This window comes from Motacilla alba, chromosome 6 (assembly GCF_015832195.1).
Source record: "Motacilla alba alba isolate MOTALB_02 chromosome 6, Motacilla_alba_V1.0_pri, whole genome shotgun sequence".
Lineage (NCBI taxonomy): Eukaryota > Metazoa > Chordata > Aves > Passeriformes > Motacillidae > Motacilla > Motacilla alba.
In genome coordinates, this window is record NC_052021.1 from 1,623,259 (window position 1) to 1,642,804 (window position 19,546).

A 19,546-nucleotide genomic window follows, 5' to 3' on the forward strand; every position below is an offset into this window, starting at 1 on the left:
GGGCGCCGAGGGCCGCGGGGCACAGGCGCCTCTGTCAGCCGCGCCCGCTGCTCATTTCCACTTTGTCAAGGGCTGTCGCGCCCCCGGTCCCGCCTCCGTTACTGGTGCGGTGGTACAAGCTAATATTAGAGGTACCTTCCGTTTCCTATTCGCTTATTGGGCAGTCTGAGCCCGAGAGGCTAACCGTTCCCCTCAGAAAGATGTGTGGCCGCTGGCTTTCTGAGATGGTACTGAAGTTTCAGACACACAGATCTCACTCCGCTGCAGAGAGGACAGTTTTGGCCCATGGTTAGACATCCTAACAGAAGGATCAAGTTCAAATTGATGAATTTTAAAAGGTGAGAACATTCTTAGGTTAGGCCTTTCAGTTTTATTTGGGATAGTCCTGAAATATATGCAGTAAACTACATTAATGCTGCTTCCCATTGCAACATTATTCTCTAAGAGAAGCTTAGTTATAATTTTATAGTTGCTTGTTGATATGATTAATCATGCAGTCATAATGTGGTGTGATATTGAGATTACATAAGTGCTTTGAATACTTGCTAAACCTTTGTGCTGTAGCCTCTTTCATGTTGTCTATACATCTCCCATACCCCAGAAAAATAAATATTTCAACAGAATAGGTTTATGAAGTACAAAAAATGCTTTGAATATCTTTTTGAAGTTATCTAAAATCCAGCCAGTCTGGGGAATCTCCAGGGAGAAAGCTGGACACAAGTGTTATGAAATCAGAGATTGTGAAAAACGTTTGCAATTTTAAGATCTATCAGCATTCTCCCAAGTATAACTATGTAAATTCAGGAATCAATATTAAAACACTTCCATACACTGTTAAATTTTATTTTGAAAAACTAATTCTGAAAATACAGCACAGTTGCATCAAGTGGTATGTTTTTCACATTCAATACCAGACTCAATTTTGGAGACACTTTTTATGTTCCCTTCCTCTCAGGCATGAACATGCTGAGTTCTGCTTTATTCTGCCTTACAACTGCTTAACTTACTATGACACTCCTCAAATACAGCCCTGGTAGTAGAAGTAAGATGTAAAACTCTTAACTTAATAATCCCTAACAATATGCACATAAAAAAGAACTGGCTTATGTGCTCACACAGCAAAACAACGTAGAGAAAAGACGGGCACCTTAGTTTTCCAATACAGTGGATTTATCTCTACTGCAAGACCCTTAAATTGTAAAAGTTCACTGTGATAATGGCTAGCTTTCCTTTATGTGAAACTAAAGATCAGATGAAAAAACATATTTCTTGTCACTTAGTTAAGAATGACAGTGTGGTGCATATCTACTTATTAGGGCAAACAGATCGTTCCAGAAATATGTTTTCCCCCGGCTGCAAGACACACAGATCACACAAAGGCATTGGTTCAAAAGTTTTAATAAAATATATCCAGATACATTTCATTCTCTGTCCATTGCTACACTGTAAATTTTAAAGAAATACATATTTTTAAGAAACCAGGGGAAAACTGAGCCACGGAAGTTGGTATTGAATACATAACTGAAAATCCAGTTTGTTAAAATTTGTCAGAATTAAGCAAACCAGTCTTAACCACCCAGCACTTAACATAACCATTTGCCAATTCTTAGAAGACACTAAAATATTTACAATAAATAAATAACTTACATGAAGTAAATGCTTTACAGTTTCCTGAATCAAGTGAGTAAAATCAAGAGTACCAATGCAAGTCACGTATAAAATAATTCCTTCCAGAAAAGGAATTACAGGAGGAGGCCAACACGCAGCATCTATCGCATGCCATGACTTCAGGAACAGTACGCACACACACCTACAGAGGCCAACACCTTCTCCATTTCTTTCCTGTGTGAGGCTGCATGTGGTCCGGACGCCTAAATAAGTAAATGCAGCAGCATGCAGTCAGTCTTCTTTGGCACCATGGTTTGAGGGAGGGAAAAACCTGTTTACACCAGCTAGTACTGGGACAGTACGTACTCGTAACGCGCTCAGCCTTGAACAAACCAAGCCAAGAACACGCAGCTCCACAGAGAAGTTCTCTAAGATTGGGCCCCTAGCACCTGCCGCAAGGAGATCTTTCCTAGCGCTCATCCCTGTAAATTTCCCCCGCTTTTATCTGTGTAGCATTTCTTAAAATAGAACGTACACCAAGGAACTGGTTTCTGAATTGCAAGCTATGCAATACTGCTAAATTCATCTTGCTGGTTCTAGCTGAAATGGCTGAAGATAGCTTTTTCCTGGGTAGCAATTTCTGTTCTTGCACACAGAAAACTTGTACAGAACAAGAGTAAAAGGCTGCTTGAAGTGTGCTCTGCCAAGCCCAGCTTCTACAGAGCCAGCAAGGATCTGGATGCCAAAATCATTGCATTATGTTCAAATCAGTTTATTCCATTGGATTTATAAAGAACAACAGATGCCTGATTACTGGCTTCAAAGGCAGCATAATCAGCAGCATGTAACTCCTGGAATGGTGATAAAGCTAAGTAACTAACAGCTTGGAACCCGTATAGAACATGGGTGTCATCTCCAAAACTGTGTCATTGCTAAAATTCATCTAGTGAAGCCTAAAAGATCAAGTGCAAAAAAAGTGGTTAGAGCTAGCTAATGTTTATTCTGATGTGTCACCCAGTTTTGACTCCAGGAAATTAACCACATTTTGGCAAATAAAGATGTCAGACAACAGCAGGTCCACAGTAACAGAAAGCTTTTTTTGTTAAACTTCAAGTCATTTATTCATTAATATCATTTGAGGATTGATGGTGTAAGTTTTACAGAAAAGTCTTCTAAAACAAAGAATCAGTTGAGGTGCAAGAATTGTTTCATAAGTTCATACGTGGTGAAAGCCACGGCCTGGGAAGGAATACAGCGAATGTAATTCAAGGACAGACCACGGTACAGCCCTCTTCGTACTCCGTGCTCTCGATACACGTATTTCAGAGTCTGCACCATGGTACTGGGAAAATAAATCATTAGTGGATACGTATATTCGGTACCAAAATCATTTGCTTTAAATACAAGATACTTTTTACTCGGGCTTTAAGAGAGCCATGGAGAAAACCCCATGGCATTCCACACAGCAAAGCCACATATGACTGAAGAGCCACATATGACTGAAGAGACAACCTGCACTTCCGCAAGAAATTTAGGCCCAAGGGCTGGGAACTGGAAAGAGGATGGTTTAGAGTCCCAGCTAAACAAGTGTTGGTCTGAAAACACCTGCCCTACAAGACATATTACAGTATTTTACACCAGAATGGCTCCACACATTCCCTTGCCAAACTGGCAGGAAAGAGCAGAGAAGCATAAATTGCTTTTACAAATAATAATCTGAGAATATAATATTGTACCTTATTAAAAGCAGAAATTGCACTGTATGTGCAAAGAGAACTTTCTTCACATGCTTGTATTGAAACTAAGTGGATATGACATGGAAAGCACTTGAAGTGCTTGGTATTTCCATGCTATTGAAGACAGTGCTCTTGGAGAGCATCTTCCATATGTTCCAAAGCTTCGAGACTTCCCACCTGCTCTATCCTCTCATCCTCTAGAGACAGACCTGTGTCTCTCCTTCAAAGCACAGCTCTCTATCTGGTCACAACAAAATTGTTAAATGGGGAAGCCTCGGGTCTGTACAAGTAGTCCTCGCAAATGCAAAATTAAAACCCTGAGAACAATGAACACATTTTTATTTTAAAATCATCAGGAGTGGGAAATAACCAAGGGGAAAAAAAAAGGCTGGTAAAGAAAACAGAACAGAACTTTCACAGTTAAGCAACATCGAGGCTGTTTGTGAAAGGTCACTCAGGCTGCTCTTGGTAGGATCCAACCTTCCACGCAGGAAGTTCACAGTGAATTGCACTAGATTCAGACATACACAATTTCACAAGACTGAAACTAACCAAGAGAAAACTGTCCCAGAATATTGAATTAGATTGAGACAATTTCAAATTCAGAAAGTTTCTCAAGATGAGAGCTGATTTAATAGCATTATGATTTTTATGGTGCTTCCACTTCTACTGGAGGAACCTCAACAATGTGTGGGGAGTAGGAGGTTACTGCAAGTGCAAAAAAGCTCAAATAAAATTTTATTTAGCAAAATCATCTTATGGAACAGATTCTGCACCATTAAAATACACTCTGGAACTACTTCATTGCAGTAGAAGCATTTGGTCTCTCTTTCAGAGAGCTTGCTGATATTAAAGGTAGCACAAGTTGCATTAAAACACAGAAAATCTATTTTACTAGTAGAGACAGAGGATTACTAACAAGGATGCCATTGCTTTCTCAGGTATTTTTTTAAGCCTAGATTGATAGTGGTAGCTTTTGTCTGTGGGAAAACATCTTTATTAAAAGAATGAAGAAATCAACAGCATAATAGTTCGGGGGTTGGGGGGGTTGTTTTCTTCTGGTAGCTGCTTTCTTGTAAAGTTTAAAATGAAGAGCTGAACTTAGCTCAGACCCCCAAGAACTCAGTACAGATGAAAAGGAAATACTCACAGGCACTTTTCAGAGTCTGGGAGAACCGCTCCTAACTGCATTCGCCTCCGAGTGACATCCAGGGGATATCTGCAGAGGAGACATGGAAACAGCAGCTCGAGCAGATGTGTGACAACTGCTGGAACGGTGTTTAAACAAGAAAACAAAGAAATCCACGAGCAACCTTCCCAGCTCTCTTTTCACTGACTCAGGAATCCAGCTCAGATTCTCAACACAGCTGAAAGCTCTCCAAAAAGGGACACTCCCCTTACACAACCAAAACCAGCAAAACAGAGCTCTTAATATATTCCATTTGGCACTAGTAAGGAAGACACATGAAGATCAGATGAGAGTATAAAAGAGTCTGTGAAATGCTGAAGGGAGAAGACACCTGCATTGAAAATAAAATTAACAGTTTAAAGATTAATAGGCAGTGATATTTACAATGCAGTGATCTAGTGAAAAATCCATGCTGTGTAAGTCCATTGAATAACTTATTTTATGGACAAAATAAAATAGAACAAGGTCAGGGTGAGAAAGGAAAAAGCAAGTGAAGTAATAAAAATGCCAAATACAATATCTAAGACTTGTTTGGTTTTGGGTTTTTTTTTAATCCGATGGTTTCACAGGTTGCATAGGTTTGAAAGTAAATTGGAATAATTAAGTTCTGCAAATTATGTTGAGGGTCAAAATTTTTTTAGCTTTCCAAACAAGCTAAGAAACAATATTGTTACTAAAAAAATATTCCAATGGGTTTTAGGTGATTTGCCTGGATTTGTTGACTCACTGGATAACTCTTAAAAGGCTCTGAAGATTAGATAGATATTTAGTAAGTGAAACAACAGGAAATACCTGCATTTCAGTATTTGATTAATTTAAAAACCTTACTAATAATTAGACTGCGATAAAATTGTGTCAGAGAAAAGTTTCTTTAGAACAAACAGCTCCAGAGATGAAACCAGCCCCATCCCCAAACTTACGATATCGTCTGAGCTATCGCTCCAGCTATGCCACCACACAGCAGGTTTACATGTGTTTTCAAAACTAAGACATCGGGGTTATCTAATGAAGGCCGTCCAAGCAAGTTAGGTGCTTGAGCAAGTCCAATGCTCTTTAAGGTACCAAAGGTAAAAAATGAAAAACCTAAAAGGAAATTTAATTTTATGTACTTTCATAAAAAAGCAAACTATTTGTTGATGTATCATCACAAACAGAAAACTGCATTTACAAAATGAAACTATTTTCCAGTTCTTTTGGAAGTTTTTTCTTAAGCAGAAAAACAGAGAAACAGTATCTTGAACTTCTACAGAAACTTCTGTCCAAATGGATTTGTGTTTATACATAATGCTACAAGAATACTTTAAATAAGCTACACTGTGAGACTTAAATTACTGTATTGCTGTCAAGAATCTTCCCTTGCTGCTGAGAGCTGCTCCTGAGATCTTTCTAAGTGAGGGACATGTGTCAGGTTTAAGAGCGAGGCTAGTTGAGCCGGGCTGTTGTGCTCCTCTGTTCCACATGGCCGCTGCTTTACAGGCGGGAGCGTTTACGGAAAAGCCACCAGGAGATGGAGCCAGCGGTGGCTCTGAGGCCGCTCCCAAGGATCTGCTGCTGGAGAGAAACAGCCTCCTTGTTTCCTTGGGGGGAAACTGCGAAGTACAAGACAACCACTAGTTTACCTTTCTCGCTCTCAACTCCAAATTGCAGAAAAGCCAAGCTTTGACTATGGAAGACACTTTTTAAGGAGCATCAATGAAGGCGATTTGGACAGAAGCTAATTAACTAGGTGTGCAAATATATTAAACAAATTTAGCAGCGCACAGAACTGCTGAAGGACTGGCACGTTCTGGTTTTAACTTACCCGCATATGGTGCCATTCCCACCACAGTTGGCATCAGCCCTCTGTAGAATCCACTAAAGCCACCTTCCTTTGAAAGAAAAACACAGCAGCATTTGTAGCAAGAAATACAAGTGTCTTGAGTTACCCCACCGTTCATCCAGACTCCCATGATAGCAATCTGACTAGCACCATCTACCGCCAAGGAGCTCATGTCACATTCTGCTTCCTGTGCCTGAAGAACTGAAGGGACAACTGCCTGGCTCCAGAGGAGATAAATAAATGAAATCCGAGGTGAAAAATCTACACCCAGCATTATAACTGGAAACACTGATGCATCATACATAGCCCTCCTCCCCAGATCCGTTTGGTAACGTTACCACTTTTCTTGAAAAGCAGCTTCTCTGCCTTTTCTGACCTCCCACGTACATGAGCCTTACTACAGCTCAGCAGCCTAAGGCAAAAGCAGCACCCAAATAACTTTTTACAGTAAAAAATTCAAAGTGCACGCAATGAAGTCATGTTATTGTGCACTAAGCCATTATGTTCAATGCAGTGCAACGTTATTTAAGAGCATCATTTGCTTTCTCAGAACTGAAGATTAAAAGAAAAAATACCTTTGTGTAAATCATCTTGAATGCATGGATAATTCCCATGTACTTGTGTTCCCCTTTTACTTGGAACGCCAGGCGAACTCTAACCATATCAAGAGGGTAAGTACAAATCACTGCTGTAATACCTTTATTAAAAACAAAAACAAAACAAGCAAACAAAACTCACCTACACCTTATCTGATTCTAGGATTATTTGAAAAGTAGAATTTCCTTTTCTGGCAGTGAATACAATAGCATATACAAACTATTTTGTTAAAGAAACACTTACAATCAGTAAACAGGAACACTAACTCCAGCAACACACAAAGGATTTGTTTGTACTTGATGTTCACTGAAGCAGCACACCTAGGCCTAGATTTTCCATGATTTATGGGCCTGACTGTATTCACCTGAGCTTTGAAATTCATAGCTCCTAAGAATCAGGCTAGTTAAGTACATCAGCTTTACTGGATTGCAACCATGAAACCTAATCCTACCATATTAAAAGAAAAAAAACCTCAATCCACCAAATTTACATGTTTTATTCCAAAGATGTTCTGTCAGAATTTGGTATCATTATTTAGTATAGATACTGAATCTGAAAATATGAAACATATTCTAATGACACACTAAATATATTCTAATTACAGCTAAAATAGAGCCAGGCTCATACTGATGAGAAGTACTAACTGTGTTACATTACTGCATTTTAATAGTTCATGTTACATCAGCCTTACTTATATTTTAAAACTGAGCAGAAAAGCTTTCTGGACTTTAGATGCAAAATAAAAGCAAAAAAAAAAAAAAATCAAATCTTAGAACTAATCCAGTTAGGAGCTGCATCAAAACAGCTTAAATGCTGACCAACTTGCAGTTTGGGAAGCACAACTCCAGCACAGAAAACAACAATTCTAACACTTGCCTGAGTGTTAGAATTCTTTCCAGCTGCTAGGCATTGAGGTAAACCACTCAATGGCAGACAGAGTCTTTGGAAGGAACAGTTAAAACTGTTGACTAACAACAGGGATCATTTATGATGGTACGCCACAGCCAACAAAAAAAACCCAAAAAACCCCACCAAAGAACCAAACCTCAAACAAATCCAAAAAAAAAAAAAAACCTGGGGAAAGGCAGAAAAGAAAGTAAAAACCTTTGTAATTGGCACTGTTTTCTAGAAACTGCTCTGATTTAGCCAAATGTAGCTTTTTAAAATTGGTCCTACAGAAGATAAGTAGACTTTTGGTGGAAAGAAAATTGTCACTTGTTTTTGTCAGGAAATGTCACTTCCTTTTAAGTTTTAATAGTTTCTTAATGACACCTCTTTTTGTAGGTGTATCATCTCCCCTCCTTTCCACAAGGCCAAGACAAATCCATAACAAGGGGAACAAAAAAAGCAAACACAAACCAACAACAAAATCCAAATGCAACACAACAACCCCTGCAGACAAGCTCTGCCTAACTTTTATGCCTGATGTTAAAAAAAAAAACCAAAAAACCACTGCTCTGATAAGCTGAATGATCCGAAAGTTATCAGGATTAGATGGTGAGATAAAAAAACACTGTAAGTGACCTATCAAAAAATCTGACAGGTCAACTCTCAACTGGGAACCAAGTTTGTGTGCTTCCGGATTATCCCGTCAGTAATTCATTTTAACACCTCTTTCGGAGAGTTTGGAAAAGTCCTCTGAACAAGAAAGCAGACACCTGCAGTTTATTTCTGAGGTTGTCTCACCCACAGGATTCAACAGCTGGAAGCTGCAAAACACTAAAGCAACTTCAAGACTGTTTCCACTGACTTACATGAAATGCAAGCCCTCAGTCTAGAGCCTTTCCCTAATGGATTCCCTGAGATCTCCAGAAATAGCATCAAATAGATCAATTCAAGCAGTTTAAAAATACATTAAGGGAGGGGTAAAGCCCTTTTGCAGAGCTTAAGGGTGCCAGGAAAGCCATCCCACTTCAGAAAACAGACTTTACTCCCTCTTCTCTTTCCAGTCATGCACTGGTATCTATCCAGGCACTTCCTCTGAACAGAGGATACCAACGGACCAACCAAGAGCTTGGTGAACGCACTCTCTAGGGAACACACTCTGAAAATAGAACAATTAAAAAAAAAAACAACAACACAGATGAAACTGAAAAAAACGATATGCAGAATAAGGATTTAAATAGAAACTTTAAATTCTTTTTTTCTTGAAATCCTCTAGCTATGAATTTTGGAAAAAAAAAGGAAGAAGTAAAAAGGGGATTTGGAACATCAGCCACAATATATGCTGTCTTGTAGCAACTACGAGAGGCCTGTTACTGCATTACTGTTCATCTAAGGAAAATGCACACACAAGCCATCAAGATTTCTTTTGGGGCTCAAGGGAGACACTGTCTTTTCCAAGAGGAATGGCAGCCAGCTGTGGGACACAAAGCCATTGTGGTGAAGTCTACAAAACTACTCATCTCACCTCTGCTCCTTAGATACTATGCTATGAGAAGTCAGACCACAGCATCTTAAGGCTCAGTCCCAGGCTTGAAAAAGCCAAGTCTATCCCCACTAATGATAGCTAAGCTAAAAATCTCTGCAGGGGTGGGTTAAACAGGACAGATTCACAAGTGCATCAGCAGTTCAGAGATACATACAGCACTTGCCACTGATCTGAAATAATCTTCATAGGGAAACTAGCTACTCCCTTCAAAGAGCCACTTCCTCAAAAGCAGCAGGCTTTTTCACTGCCAATGCTGACTCAGAAGCCAGGGAAAGACTCTCCTTCACTTCCCATATGGACCTTAAGCACCTCTGACCACTACTGGGGACAAGATACTGGGTCACACAGACTAAAGACAGTGACACTGAAGCACATTAGAGTGTCCTTGATTCCCTTCCAAGGCTTTGGCAGTTAATGATGAGATTAGCTCCACAGGGATTCTTCTCTCTCCCAATTTCCCTGCTATCCCTCTGTTCTTAGTAATTTTCTTTCTTTGGAAATAAAAGTCTAAAACTATCTGGAGCAAGAAAAAACCACAAGTGAAATACATTTACATTGCAAACACAGCTGGTATGCAAGTTTTTATTATCTCTGTATCATGCTCTTTGTACTTTATCAGGAGCTCCAGAGATCAAATTAAGCACTGCCAGGAGATTCAGAGGAATAAAGTTCGAAAAGTGATAAGCACAAGACACAGCCTTGAACTGCAGATTTGCTCCTTAGCTAATATAAAGATTAAATTATCCTAGTAGCATCTTCTGAACAAAACAAAGCTTCAGAAACTACATACAGAGAAATTGCTGATGACTAAAATATTTACCAGGTTAAAAACCGCCTAATTTATCAGTCCTACTATGTCAAATAAATAATAATTCTTCTCTTCCATAGCACATCTGAAGAACTATACCAGATTTGTTTAAATGCTGACTGAAGCAGGCAACTGTTAATTACACAGTATTTTAAATGGAGACAGCCAATATCCTCCTAGATAGTGCCAGGTCAGTACTATTTTCAATCACTTTTAGTAAAAGTAAACAGCTAAAAACAAAAACATACTATCTGTATTAGTTTAATGGGACTTGAGTTTATTCAAGATAACATCTAGTCTTTTTTGGCTTTGTTATTTTGAAGTTAATCAAGTGCAAAAGAGGAAATACACATTGCTGTGTTTTGATTTGGATTTTTTTATTAGAAAACTTTAAAACATCACAGGATGATTTTACAAATTAATTTTTAATTTAATGTTACTTGTTCATTTTTGTTGTTTGATAATTTTCTTTCCTAAACCCCACCAACCTCTATGATTTCTCTTCTGCCCAGCTCTGTCTTTCCTTAAAAGAAGCTATACCCTGCTTAACTGTTAATCAAGTGTTACAGCTGAAATTTGAATCACACAAGACTCAGGAAATTCAGAGTTAGAGTTTCCACAGTAACTTTAACTGGGTCTCCTTAAATAGATGCATTACAATAGGCTTTTCTTTTCTCTCCCTCCACTACCCCCATCCTCACTGCCTTGTTTTCCCCGTGGATATGCTTTTGATCCTGTTTATCACTTACACAAGACACTGAAATGTTTCCCACCGCTTGGAGCTGATTCGGGTCTGTTGACCGCTAGTCACTAGTGTTGGAAACACTGACATAAACAAGATTTAAGTTCAGTGGGTACAGAGAAGTGAAAGCAGACAGCTGCCTGGCTAGATGCTGTAGAGGGGACAAAAAGTTCAAAGAAATACAGGTTATCTAGTCTCAACTTAATCCTGCATCCCATGAAACTGTGAAGGCCCTGGGCACCAGCACTGGGGTTTGTGCAGCACATCATCTCCTTTAGTGTTACAGTGTGGAAGAAACAGAAAAATATCCTTTACTGGAGCCAGCACAGGAGGGAAAGCAAGAACTATTACCAATTGCTCTCAAGTCTTTTCTTTTCAGTTTGCAAACCTAGAATCCTTCCTCCCCTCTATCTCCTTGATATACTTAAGATAAACCCTCTGCCTCTTATTATCTAAAGAATATCCCAAGAAGCAGTTAATGCCACCTAGTAAACAAACAGTGAGACACTCACGTGTGACATTAGATAAATACTTGACTGCTGTGTTCATCTCACCCGCAAGTCAAGCTCAGTTCCTCACTTTTTGGGTTCTAAAAATGAAACTATTGAGTATATGGTACTTAAACACACCACATAAAGCAGATTGTGCTTGCCAGATAGCTCTGTAAATTAATTTATTTCTGTTATTCTAACCACACAAACCAGATTTAACCAGTAAGGTGCTTACAACACTGCCAGATGCTATTCACTTATTTATGGGAAGAATTCCAGCCCATCCAACAGTGACAGATAAAGCTGATTATTCAGTGTTTTCACAGTGCCTCCCAGTCAGGTTCCTAGACTCTGACAAAGCTCCTGGAAAAGCTAATAATAATAATCTTTGCGGGGAGGGGGGGGGAGGTAAATTGCAAAATGTCCCTTGGAACAGTTAAAGCAAGGGGAAAGGAAAAAAAGGAAGGAAAAAAAAACATCTATGGATTTAGGTGGGTTTTTTTTACTTTTCAGATAGAAATCCAGCCAAGTTCTGGAACATAGCAAATAGACTTTGTTAGTTTTTAGGACTCTTCTCACTGTTTGATTTCATTCTCTTTCCTCTGATGCCACATAAAGCCTGAATATTTGAATGAGATCTTCCTAGTTTAACTGAATATAGTATTTTAAAAAATCCCAGTATTTTTTTCCCAAAAGAAGCTAAATTTGAATACCTGTAACTATTTGAGGACTGTCTCTAGACAGTATTAAGCCTGTTTTACAAAGGAAAAGCACATGAAGAATCACTTCAGTTAAAGCTCAGTCCACTATTACTTACCTTCCCCTGTTTTTTGCTTAGCTACTTTTGACTCAACGACTAGTAAGAGGAAAACAAATAAATACTCATACTATACACTGGCAGTTCACTGATAGGTTTTTCTGCTGCTATCACACGAATTAATAAATGAGAGATTTTAACATATTCATTCATGAATATGAGCTAAAGAGCATCGTGACAATCCTGCACTGGACATGGAAAAGTACAGACATTTCTGGCAAATCCAAAGAAACTACTCATTTGAGAAGCCACAGCTCTCTCAGTTTCTGTGGGCTTATTTTCAACCTAGCAGCAGTGGCAGAGGGGCTGATGAGCTAATTCTACCAGAACCTGCAGCTTTGATCATATTGATATGAGTTCATATTGATCACACTGGTTTTACACTTTTTAAATGCCATAATAAAAGACTATTAAAAAACCGTGTTTCACAACTTAGCACAGAATTTACCGCTTGCACAAATATTTTTTTAAAGAATACTCTTAGACAAACAGATTTCAATTAGGCAACCACATTAACCATTTACTAGTATATTTGCTTAATACAAATTTGCAGGAGGTTGACCCAACAGCACATCAAATCATCCTCTTCAGGAATATTAACTTCTCAGCAAAAGGCATGTCTGAAATCCAAGTACAAAACCATACCTGCCATGGATCCAGCCATTAATCGATGGACATGCCCAGAAATCCCAAGCTGTTTCTTTATTACCTACACAATGTGGAACATTCACAGTAGTCAAATATCAGAAAAGACAGGGAAACACAGCACAAAGCTCATTAGCACATTAGTCAAACTCTGCAGCACTTTCCAAGAAATTTACAATGCTACAAATTCAATCCAGAACATTTAATTACTGTTGGAGTTTTTTAACACTGTTTCCAATGTTAAACACTGTTTCCAATTTCTTATTAGAAGTATTAAAGTACTAAAATTCTACTAACAAAGCAAAACAGTAAGTTTAAAGTATTTGTATTGTTCACTTCAGAAACTGGATTAATTGTTTATTTAGTTATCATTAATGTGTGTTAAACAAGGCAAACTGAGTATATAGAGAGCAAAGGACACTGAACAAAATGGAAAAGTAAGAAGAGTCAGTTTTTCTTACATGCACATCATGTGAAATACTCCCATAAAGATTTTAACTGGATTAAAAGAAAAAAAAGGAGAAATAAAAAGGAAGAGAAAAAGGACAACATTTCAGAGTAAGTTAATTATAGCCTGGAAGGAAGTTAGAAATTACTTTCCAGGCTTTTTATCAAATAACTGAGACTTTCTGCTATAAAGATCATTTAGTATCTTCCTCCTTTAAGAATTATTTTTCTTTTACATATCCATGCAAAATATTGTGAAGGTTTCTGGTCAATTAATTGATAAAAGAAAGTGCTATGATGCTAATTGTGTTCTTGAAATTGCAGATTCATAAATCATTTCAATTACAAAGCATGGCATGCAGTCTTTTATTCCACATGACATAAAACACGTACAGATCAACAGCATTAATGATTACAGCACAAAGAAAAGAACCCACAAGACCCATTACAGTAACTTCTTTGTATCAGTCTTCTGAAACTTACTCTTAGGGAAGGGAATCACAATTTCAATCCCATTGTTCTCAGTAAATATTGTACCATTTACTTGGCTGGGTACTAAATCTGACCTTTCAAACCTGAAATTTCTCCTCGCTAATAGCAAAATGGTATTTTTTACTACAAACAGCAATGTTTAAAACACGTTTATGCTAACAACTGACCTCCACGAGATGTTGCAAAGACTTATTATGAAAGAGTAAATGCAGGAAAACAGAAAAGAATCTACAAGTCTTGCAGAACCCTGAAATGAGCATTTTTGTCTCCAAGGTCATTTTTATCTACAGCCTGACATATTAATTTTTCAGGTCAAATGTAAAAGTCATATCCAGCAGACTTTCAAGTTTAAGTAAGTTTATTTATGAAGTACTAGGAACCCCAACATAAATACAATAATGTTGTTTCGTTCTACATTTTTTCCTACATTATTCACAAAGGGCTACCTCATAGCAATACAAATAGCAGTGGACTTTAAATTACCTTTTGTTTTCATTAAAGAAAGGGTATTATTCTCAACAATACAAACATCTAGAAATCAGTGTGAATTTCTTTTTCCTTAAGCAACATTGCAAAAGCTTCCCTGTTTCCCTGGTATTTTTAATGAGTACATTCTGATAAAATTAAGCCACCTTAGAACAGATGCGCAGCTAGTTAATAAGACACAGACGTTTCAGTGTTAGCTTCACTCACTCAACCAGTCTGTATTCACTGCAGGCAGGGGAAAAAAAAAAAAAAGAAAAGGAAAACAATAAATTCAGCTACCTTTTTATATTGGTCAAATGCCATAAACTGAATAGCGCCATAAGGAAAGATTCTGATCATCATCGCCCCATTTCCTTTGTACAGCCCAAGGTAACCTTCCTTTTTGGGGACAGCACACAATGTAGAAAATACTCCTGCAGCAATACAAAAAAAGGTATTTAACGCTCTGGGGAAGGAAAACAAAAATCAAGGAAATGTTGCTGTAAAGAAAGTAAGCATATAAAGCTAAGGCTGCATCACGTTGCTCATGTAAAGTGGAAAATCCGCTTTCACTGCCCAAACATTGCCGAAGGGGAGAGCTTAAGGTGAACTTTTATCAGTTTTCTCTTCTCCCAGACTCAGTGAACCTCTGCACTCAGGCCCCAGTACTTCTCTGGACCATAAGCAAGGCTCCTGCAGATGCTACTACCCAGCAGCCTAAGGCCAGCAGCACAGGGGGGGAACTGGCTGTCTTACAGTTCAGTCAATTCTGAATAAATTAATAAATAATGCTTGAAAAGCTAAAACCATGGCAAAATGATATTGCAATATGCTAAATTACAGATTAAATGCCATCACTAGGGAGATCAAATAAAATTGTTGAAGACTCTCATTACTTACAACTTAAACATCTCACACTCTATCTCAGAGTTGTTGCAACAAGAAACAATCCCACTTCCTTTTAATCGGTGGGAAACAATGCAACATCACACAAAGTTTGGGCAAAAGCCACAGTTTTACTGAAAACATTAGCTATGCACAGTAGCTATCAAATTCACTTTTTAGTTTGATTTTATAAAAGAATTAACTGTGATAGTCAGTTTTAATTCATATGCAACTACTAAAAAAGAACAGAAAATGATATCTTGCTTTCAGGCAGGAAGAAAAGAGTGGTGACAAACTTTCATCTGAAGTTTAAACAAAACAAGTATCTATTAGTTTCTGGGATTCTAGGAATATGAATAGATTAGTGCACCTTTTTACTATATCATTGTATATTAAGATATTATTACATATTTAGTAGCAAATTTACTTTTAAGATGTCATGCTTATTACATGCCTCTGAACTTACTCCAAGACCAGAATTTCTCTCTATGCTGCAATGATGAGTTACTGTTTCTATTTCCTAGAACACAGCCAGACCCGCAAGCGCCACAAGGCAAAGGTATAAAAAGACACAGGGAGGACTCTGCCGAACTGAACCATCGTGTCTCTGCACTTACAGGTTCTCACCCACATCATTCTCCTTTTCTGCCTACATGTAACATGGACACACATTAAAGTCAGACACAGTTCAAATAATCAGCTTCATATCTGACTCCCAAAATAGTGAAGAACGTAAGATTTTACTTGCCAACTATGGCACAGTACAAAGCAAATTGAAGATTTTAAATGCCAGTCAAACCAATTATTTCACCCTTCAATTCTTAGACTTGAGTGTATACTTGCGTCTGTGTTAGTAAAATACATTGCTTGTGTTTCCCTTTTTGCCACAGTGAATATCTATATCCACTGAATTTTATGATTTAGCGATGATTTATTTTTCTGACTTTTAAAAATCATTATCTTTAGCGGGTAAGTTAATAGCAAGTTCAGTTACATGCAAAATTAGCCAACTCAAAATATTTTTTTTCCCCTGAAAATTACAACAGTTAAATTCTGGAGCAAAAGTTATGCCATATTTCAGTAACATCTGAATGGCTCAAATACTCTGCACAAGAGGGCACTGTTACAGCCCGCAGAGAACAGCTCTGGACACGTGAGTTTGCTCTCACCATGATGCAACACAGATGCTGAATACAGATCACCTGCACCTTACAGCAGGCACAAACCCTCTGCTCTCTCCAATCCCCACCAGCCGTGCCTCTGTCTGAACTGCAGGGATCCCCACGGCCCCTGGGAACCCCTGCAGTACACTTCTCACTGAAACCATCCCAGCTTTGAAGCTGTGATTACCAATCTCCTGCTGGCTTCTGTAAACAGAAGATCAAGCCTAGCTCTTACAAGCCTTATTGAGGATTATTCTGACATCTCAATCTCTAACATATCCATTGATACCACAACTTACACATGGCTTTGTTTTTCTTCTCTAACAGTAACACAACATGGCACACAGCCTGACCAGACAGATCATCTGTCTGATGAGCACCTTTTTTATCAGCCTCATCGCTGAGTAAATTAATACACCCAAACCACACACACTGCATTTAAAACCAGAAATTAGCAGCCATCTTACCTAGATGTTTGTAATGGTGGTTATGAGCCTGCAGCAAAATCTTTACTCGATCCAGTGGTGCAGTAGTTGTTTTGGCACAACATCCAGCAACACCTTTCCAAGAGAGAAACAGAAGAGTGACAGGATGAAAAAAGTTCTTTACATCAGCAGTTAAATAAGGGAGGTTTCTAATGTGGCTAATTCAGTCAGGAACTGGAAAAAGCCCCAGTGACAAGAAAACAGCTTCCATTAGATGCTACAAAGCCCTTAAAACCTTAGCAAAACATTTAAGCTACATTTCCTGTTTACAAAACCCCAGGCCACTGTCCGTCTCAGCTGGTAAGGTCATTGCAGAAGGAACTTTCCTGAAAGTTACTCAAGAGTTTTCCATCCTATTTCCTCCTTCCCTTTGCGGGAAACAGCCCTTGCTGATATTCCCAAGGAGGTGGGCTACGTGTCTGCCGTGTACCCTGTGCTACTTCAGAGAGTGAGGTCCAACAGAGAGTGCGGCATGATGTAAAAACCGTAAACACAATCTTCTCCTACCCCCAGCAAATCAGTCACCTGAGACAACACCTTACAGGAAGGCTTTTTCTATAAAAGGTTACTAATGTGGCGTTGTGTTTGCCAGGCTGTCTCGCCCCTTCACACCACCTTCATCTTCTGAACAGAAACCTCAACAGTCTGAGGACAGGGATAGCCCGCCCTCCCCGAGGAGCCTAACGAGGGTTTGGGCTCCGGGAACATTGAACTGGGGCTCCTCGCCGGCTCTGACACACGTGCGAGTCACCGGCGTGCACCGTGCCACCCGCGTCAGTCCATTAGGGGAAAAAGGAAAAGGGAGTTCCCTGCTTTCCCAGGTGACGAGACCCGGCGGCACTTTCACCGGGGACAGCGACACCGAAGCCCGCCTGCCGCCCCCCGCCCGGGGCACCCACCTCCGGCGATGAAGGAGCGCAGCCAGTAGAAGTCTCGGCGCGCCGCGGCCGGGGGCAGCGCGGCGCCGGGCCCCGCCGCCGCCGGGGAAGCCATGGGGCAGGGCCGGGCCGGGCCGTGCCGGCGGCGGCTCCCTCAGGCGGCGAGCGGCGGCGCTCGGGGCAGCGCGGTGCCCCCGCCGCGCCGCAGGGGCGGAGCTCGGGGCGGCCCCGCCGAGCCGCGGCCGGGCCACGCCGCGGCGCCTGCGGATCGCGTCAGCCGGGCCGGGCCGGCCCTCCGCTCCCGCCGAGCCGCGGGAAAGGCCGGAGCCGCTTCCCTGCCTTGCCTGCTCCGGGGCACGACGCGGCGTGGAACCCGTTTGTTGGCGCCCCCGGGGATCGCTTGCTGCTCCTTAAGAACGGTCATCCTCCCATTTCGCCAACAAATACATATATTTAGACTTATGGGCGCACATGACCAAAACAGCTCTAATGAGATTGTACTGTAAAATACATCGATTTCTTTTTAGCCATTTAAACTTCGGGCTAAAACACTAATATTTCTTTTGTCTACAATTATGGTTTCATACCCAGAAAAAAAAATCAGTATGATTATTTATATGCAAGTTTCAAAATGCATCAGAAGGGGAAACATTGAAAAAAGAAAAATCGGCAGTTTTAGAATCAGAAAGGTCAAACATTGTGATTCCACAGCTGTCCACATTTTGGACAATTTTTTAGATTTTCTGCAATGTCTCTGTTGATTACAGTATATAAGGCTTTCCTTTATAATAATAAATAACAGGAGGTATTTGACCTTTTGTCTTCAGCTCCCGAAGAAAAAACTCACAAGTGTAGCCTCTGAATGCTGGTGCACTGAGCAAGGAGAGAGCACACACCTGATGCCTGGTGACAGCTGGCGAGAAAGCTCACGCTGTCAGCTTTTCCATTTTTCTGCAGTTACTCACCTGTTCTTTATATACTTTTTGCCCCACACATCTTGACCTTATATTTCAAGTATTTCACATACCAATATGCCTTTTTTTAAAGTTAGTCTTCTAACACAAAGAAGCCAGTCAAACAGATTTCAATACTTGCATGAGTAAAAGGAATCACTTTCCAAAAAGAATTGCCAGAATATTTTTGCTTCCTGCTTGTGTCAGATTACCTTCAAGAAAAATTACTCATTTTTTCCTTTAATAGATTATCTTCCTTAAAATTAAGCATGTGTCCAAATCAAAAAAAACTTCATTTCGTTCTATTTGATCATTGCCTCATTTATGTATGTGAGAAATGGCTGTTACAATATTCATTATTTCCCACAACTAAAAAAAGAATATATTTCTTGTACAAACCATTAAATAAGTCCTTTACAGCAGAAAGCCCTCAAGCCTTTTTACCTTTTGTAACATACCTGCAAAATTAATTTTTTTATTCAAGTCACTCTTTGTAAGTCCCTAATAGAAAGGCAAACTGTTCTGTGAGTTACTGAAGCACGTTTTTTAAGTCACTGTTGTTGCCATTTTCTCCACCCATTTGTATTCTTTTGGGTTTCTGCTCAGGAAAAGCCTCCTCCCACCACAGCAACCATACTGTGTTAACAGCTCCAGCTGTAGGAGCCTAATTTACTGATTTCACACAGAAAAGCATTGCAACTGCACTAACAGCTGAAAGTCATCAAGTTTCTAGAGTTTCACCACAGACTAGAAAAATCAATAATCACATAGATGGGCTGTCACTTCTCTTAGCTACAGGCAGGATATTTCAAGAAGATACTTTGTCAGCCCTCATAATTTAGGGAAGGCTGCATACTGTTTAGGGAAGCAGTAAAAAATTTGCACTGTAAAACTA

At 39.6% G+C, this 19,546-nt stretch overlaps 1 protein-coding gene across 1 annotated transcript; it reads right to left on the bottom strand.

Annotated features, from left to right (window-relative positions):
* Positions 1 to 1,382: 1,382 nt before the first annotated feature.
* SLC25A16 (solute carrier family 25 member 16) lies at positions 1,383 to 17,904 on the bottom strand. Its single transcript, XM_038141037.1, has 9 exons — positions 17,720 to 17,904; positions 16,803 to 16,895; positions 14,588 to 14,721; positions 12,884 to 12,947; positions 6,928 to 7,049; positions 6,335 to 6,401; positions 5,454 to 5,616; positions 4,495 to 4,563; positions 1,383 to 2,950 (listed from the first exon to the last, which is right to left on the bottom strand). Exons 1-9 carry the CDS (start codon positions 17,811 to 17,813, stop codon positions 2,794 to 2,796), a joined length of 963 nt encoding a protein of 320 aa, XP_037996965.1. The 5' UTR covers positions 17,814 to 17,904; the 3' UTR covers positions 1,383 to 2,793.
* Positions 17,905 to 19,546: the final 1,642 nt, after the last annotated feature.

Coding starts and splice junctions, on each gene's coding strand:
- SLC25A16 (XM_038141037.1), bottom strand. CDS start 17,813: ATGGCTTCCCCGGCGGCGGCGGGGCCCGGCGCCGCGCTGCCCCCGGCC. Junction 7,050..12,883: donor AATGGCTGGATCCATGGCAG/GTATGGTTTTGT, acceptor TTTTTAATAAAG/GTATTACAGCAGTGATTTGT. Junction 6,402..6,927: donor TCAAGATGATTTACACAAAG/GTATTTTTTCTT, acceptor TTTCTTTCAAAG/GAAGGTGGCTTTAGTGGATT.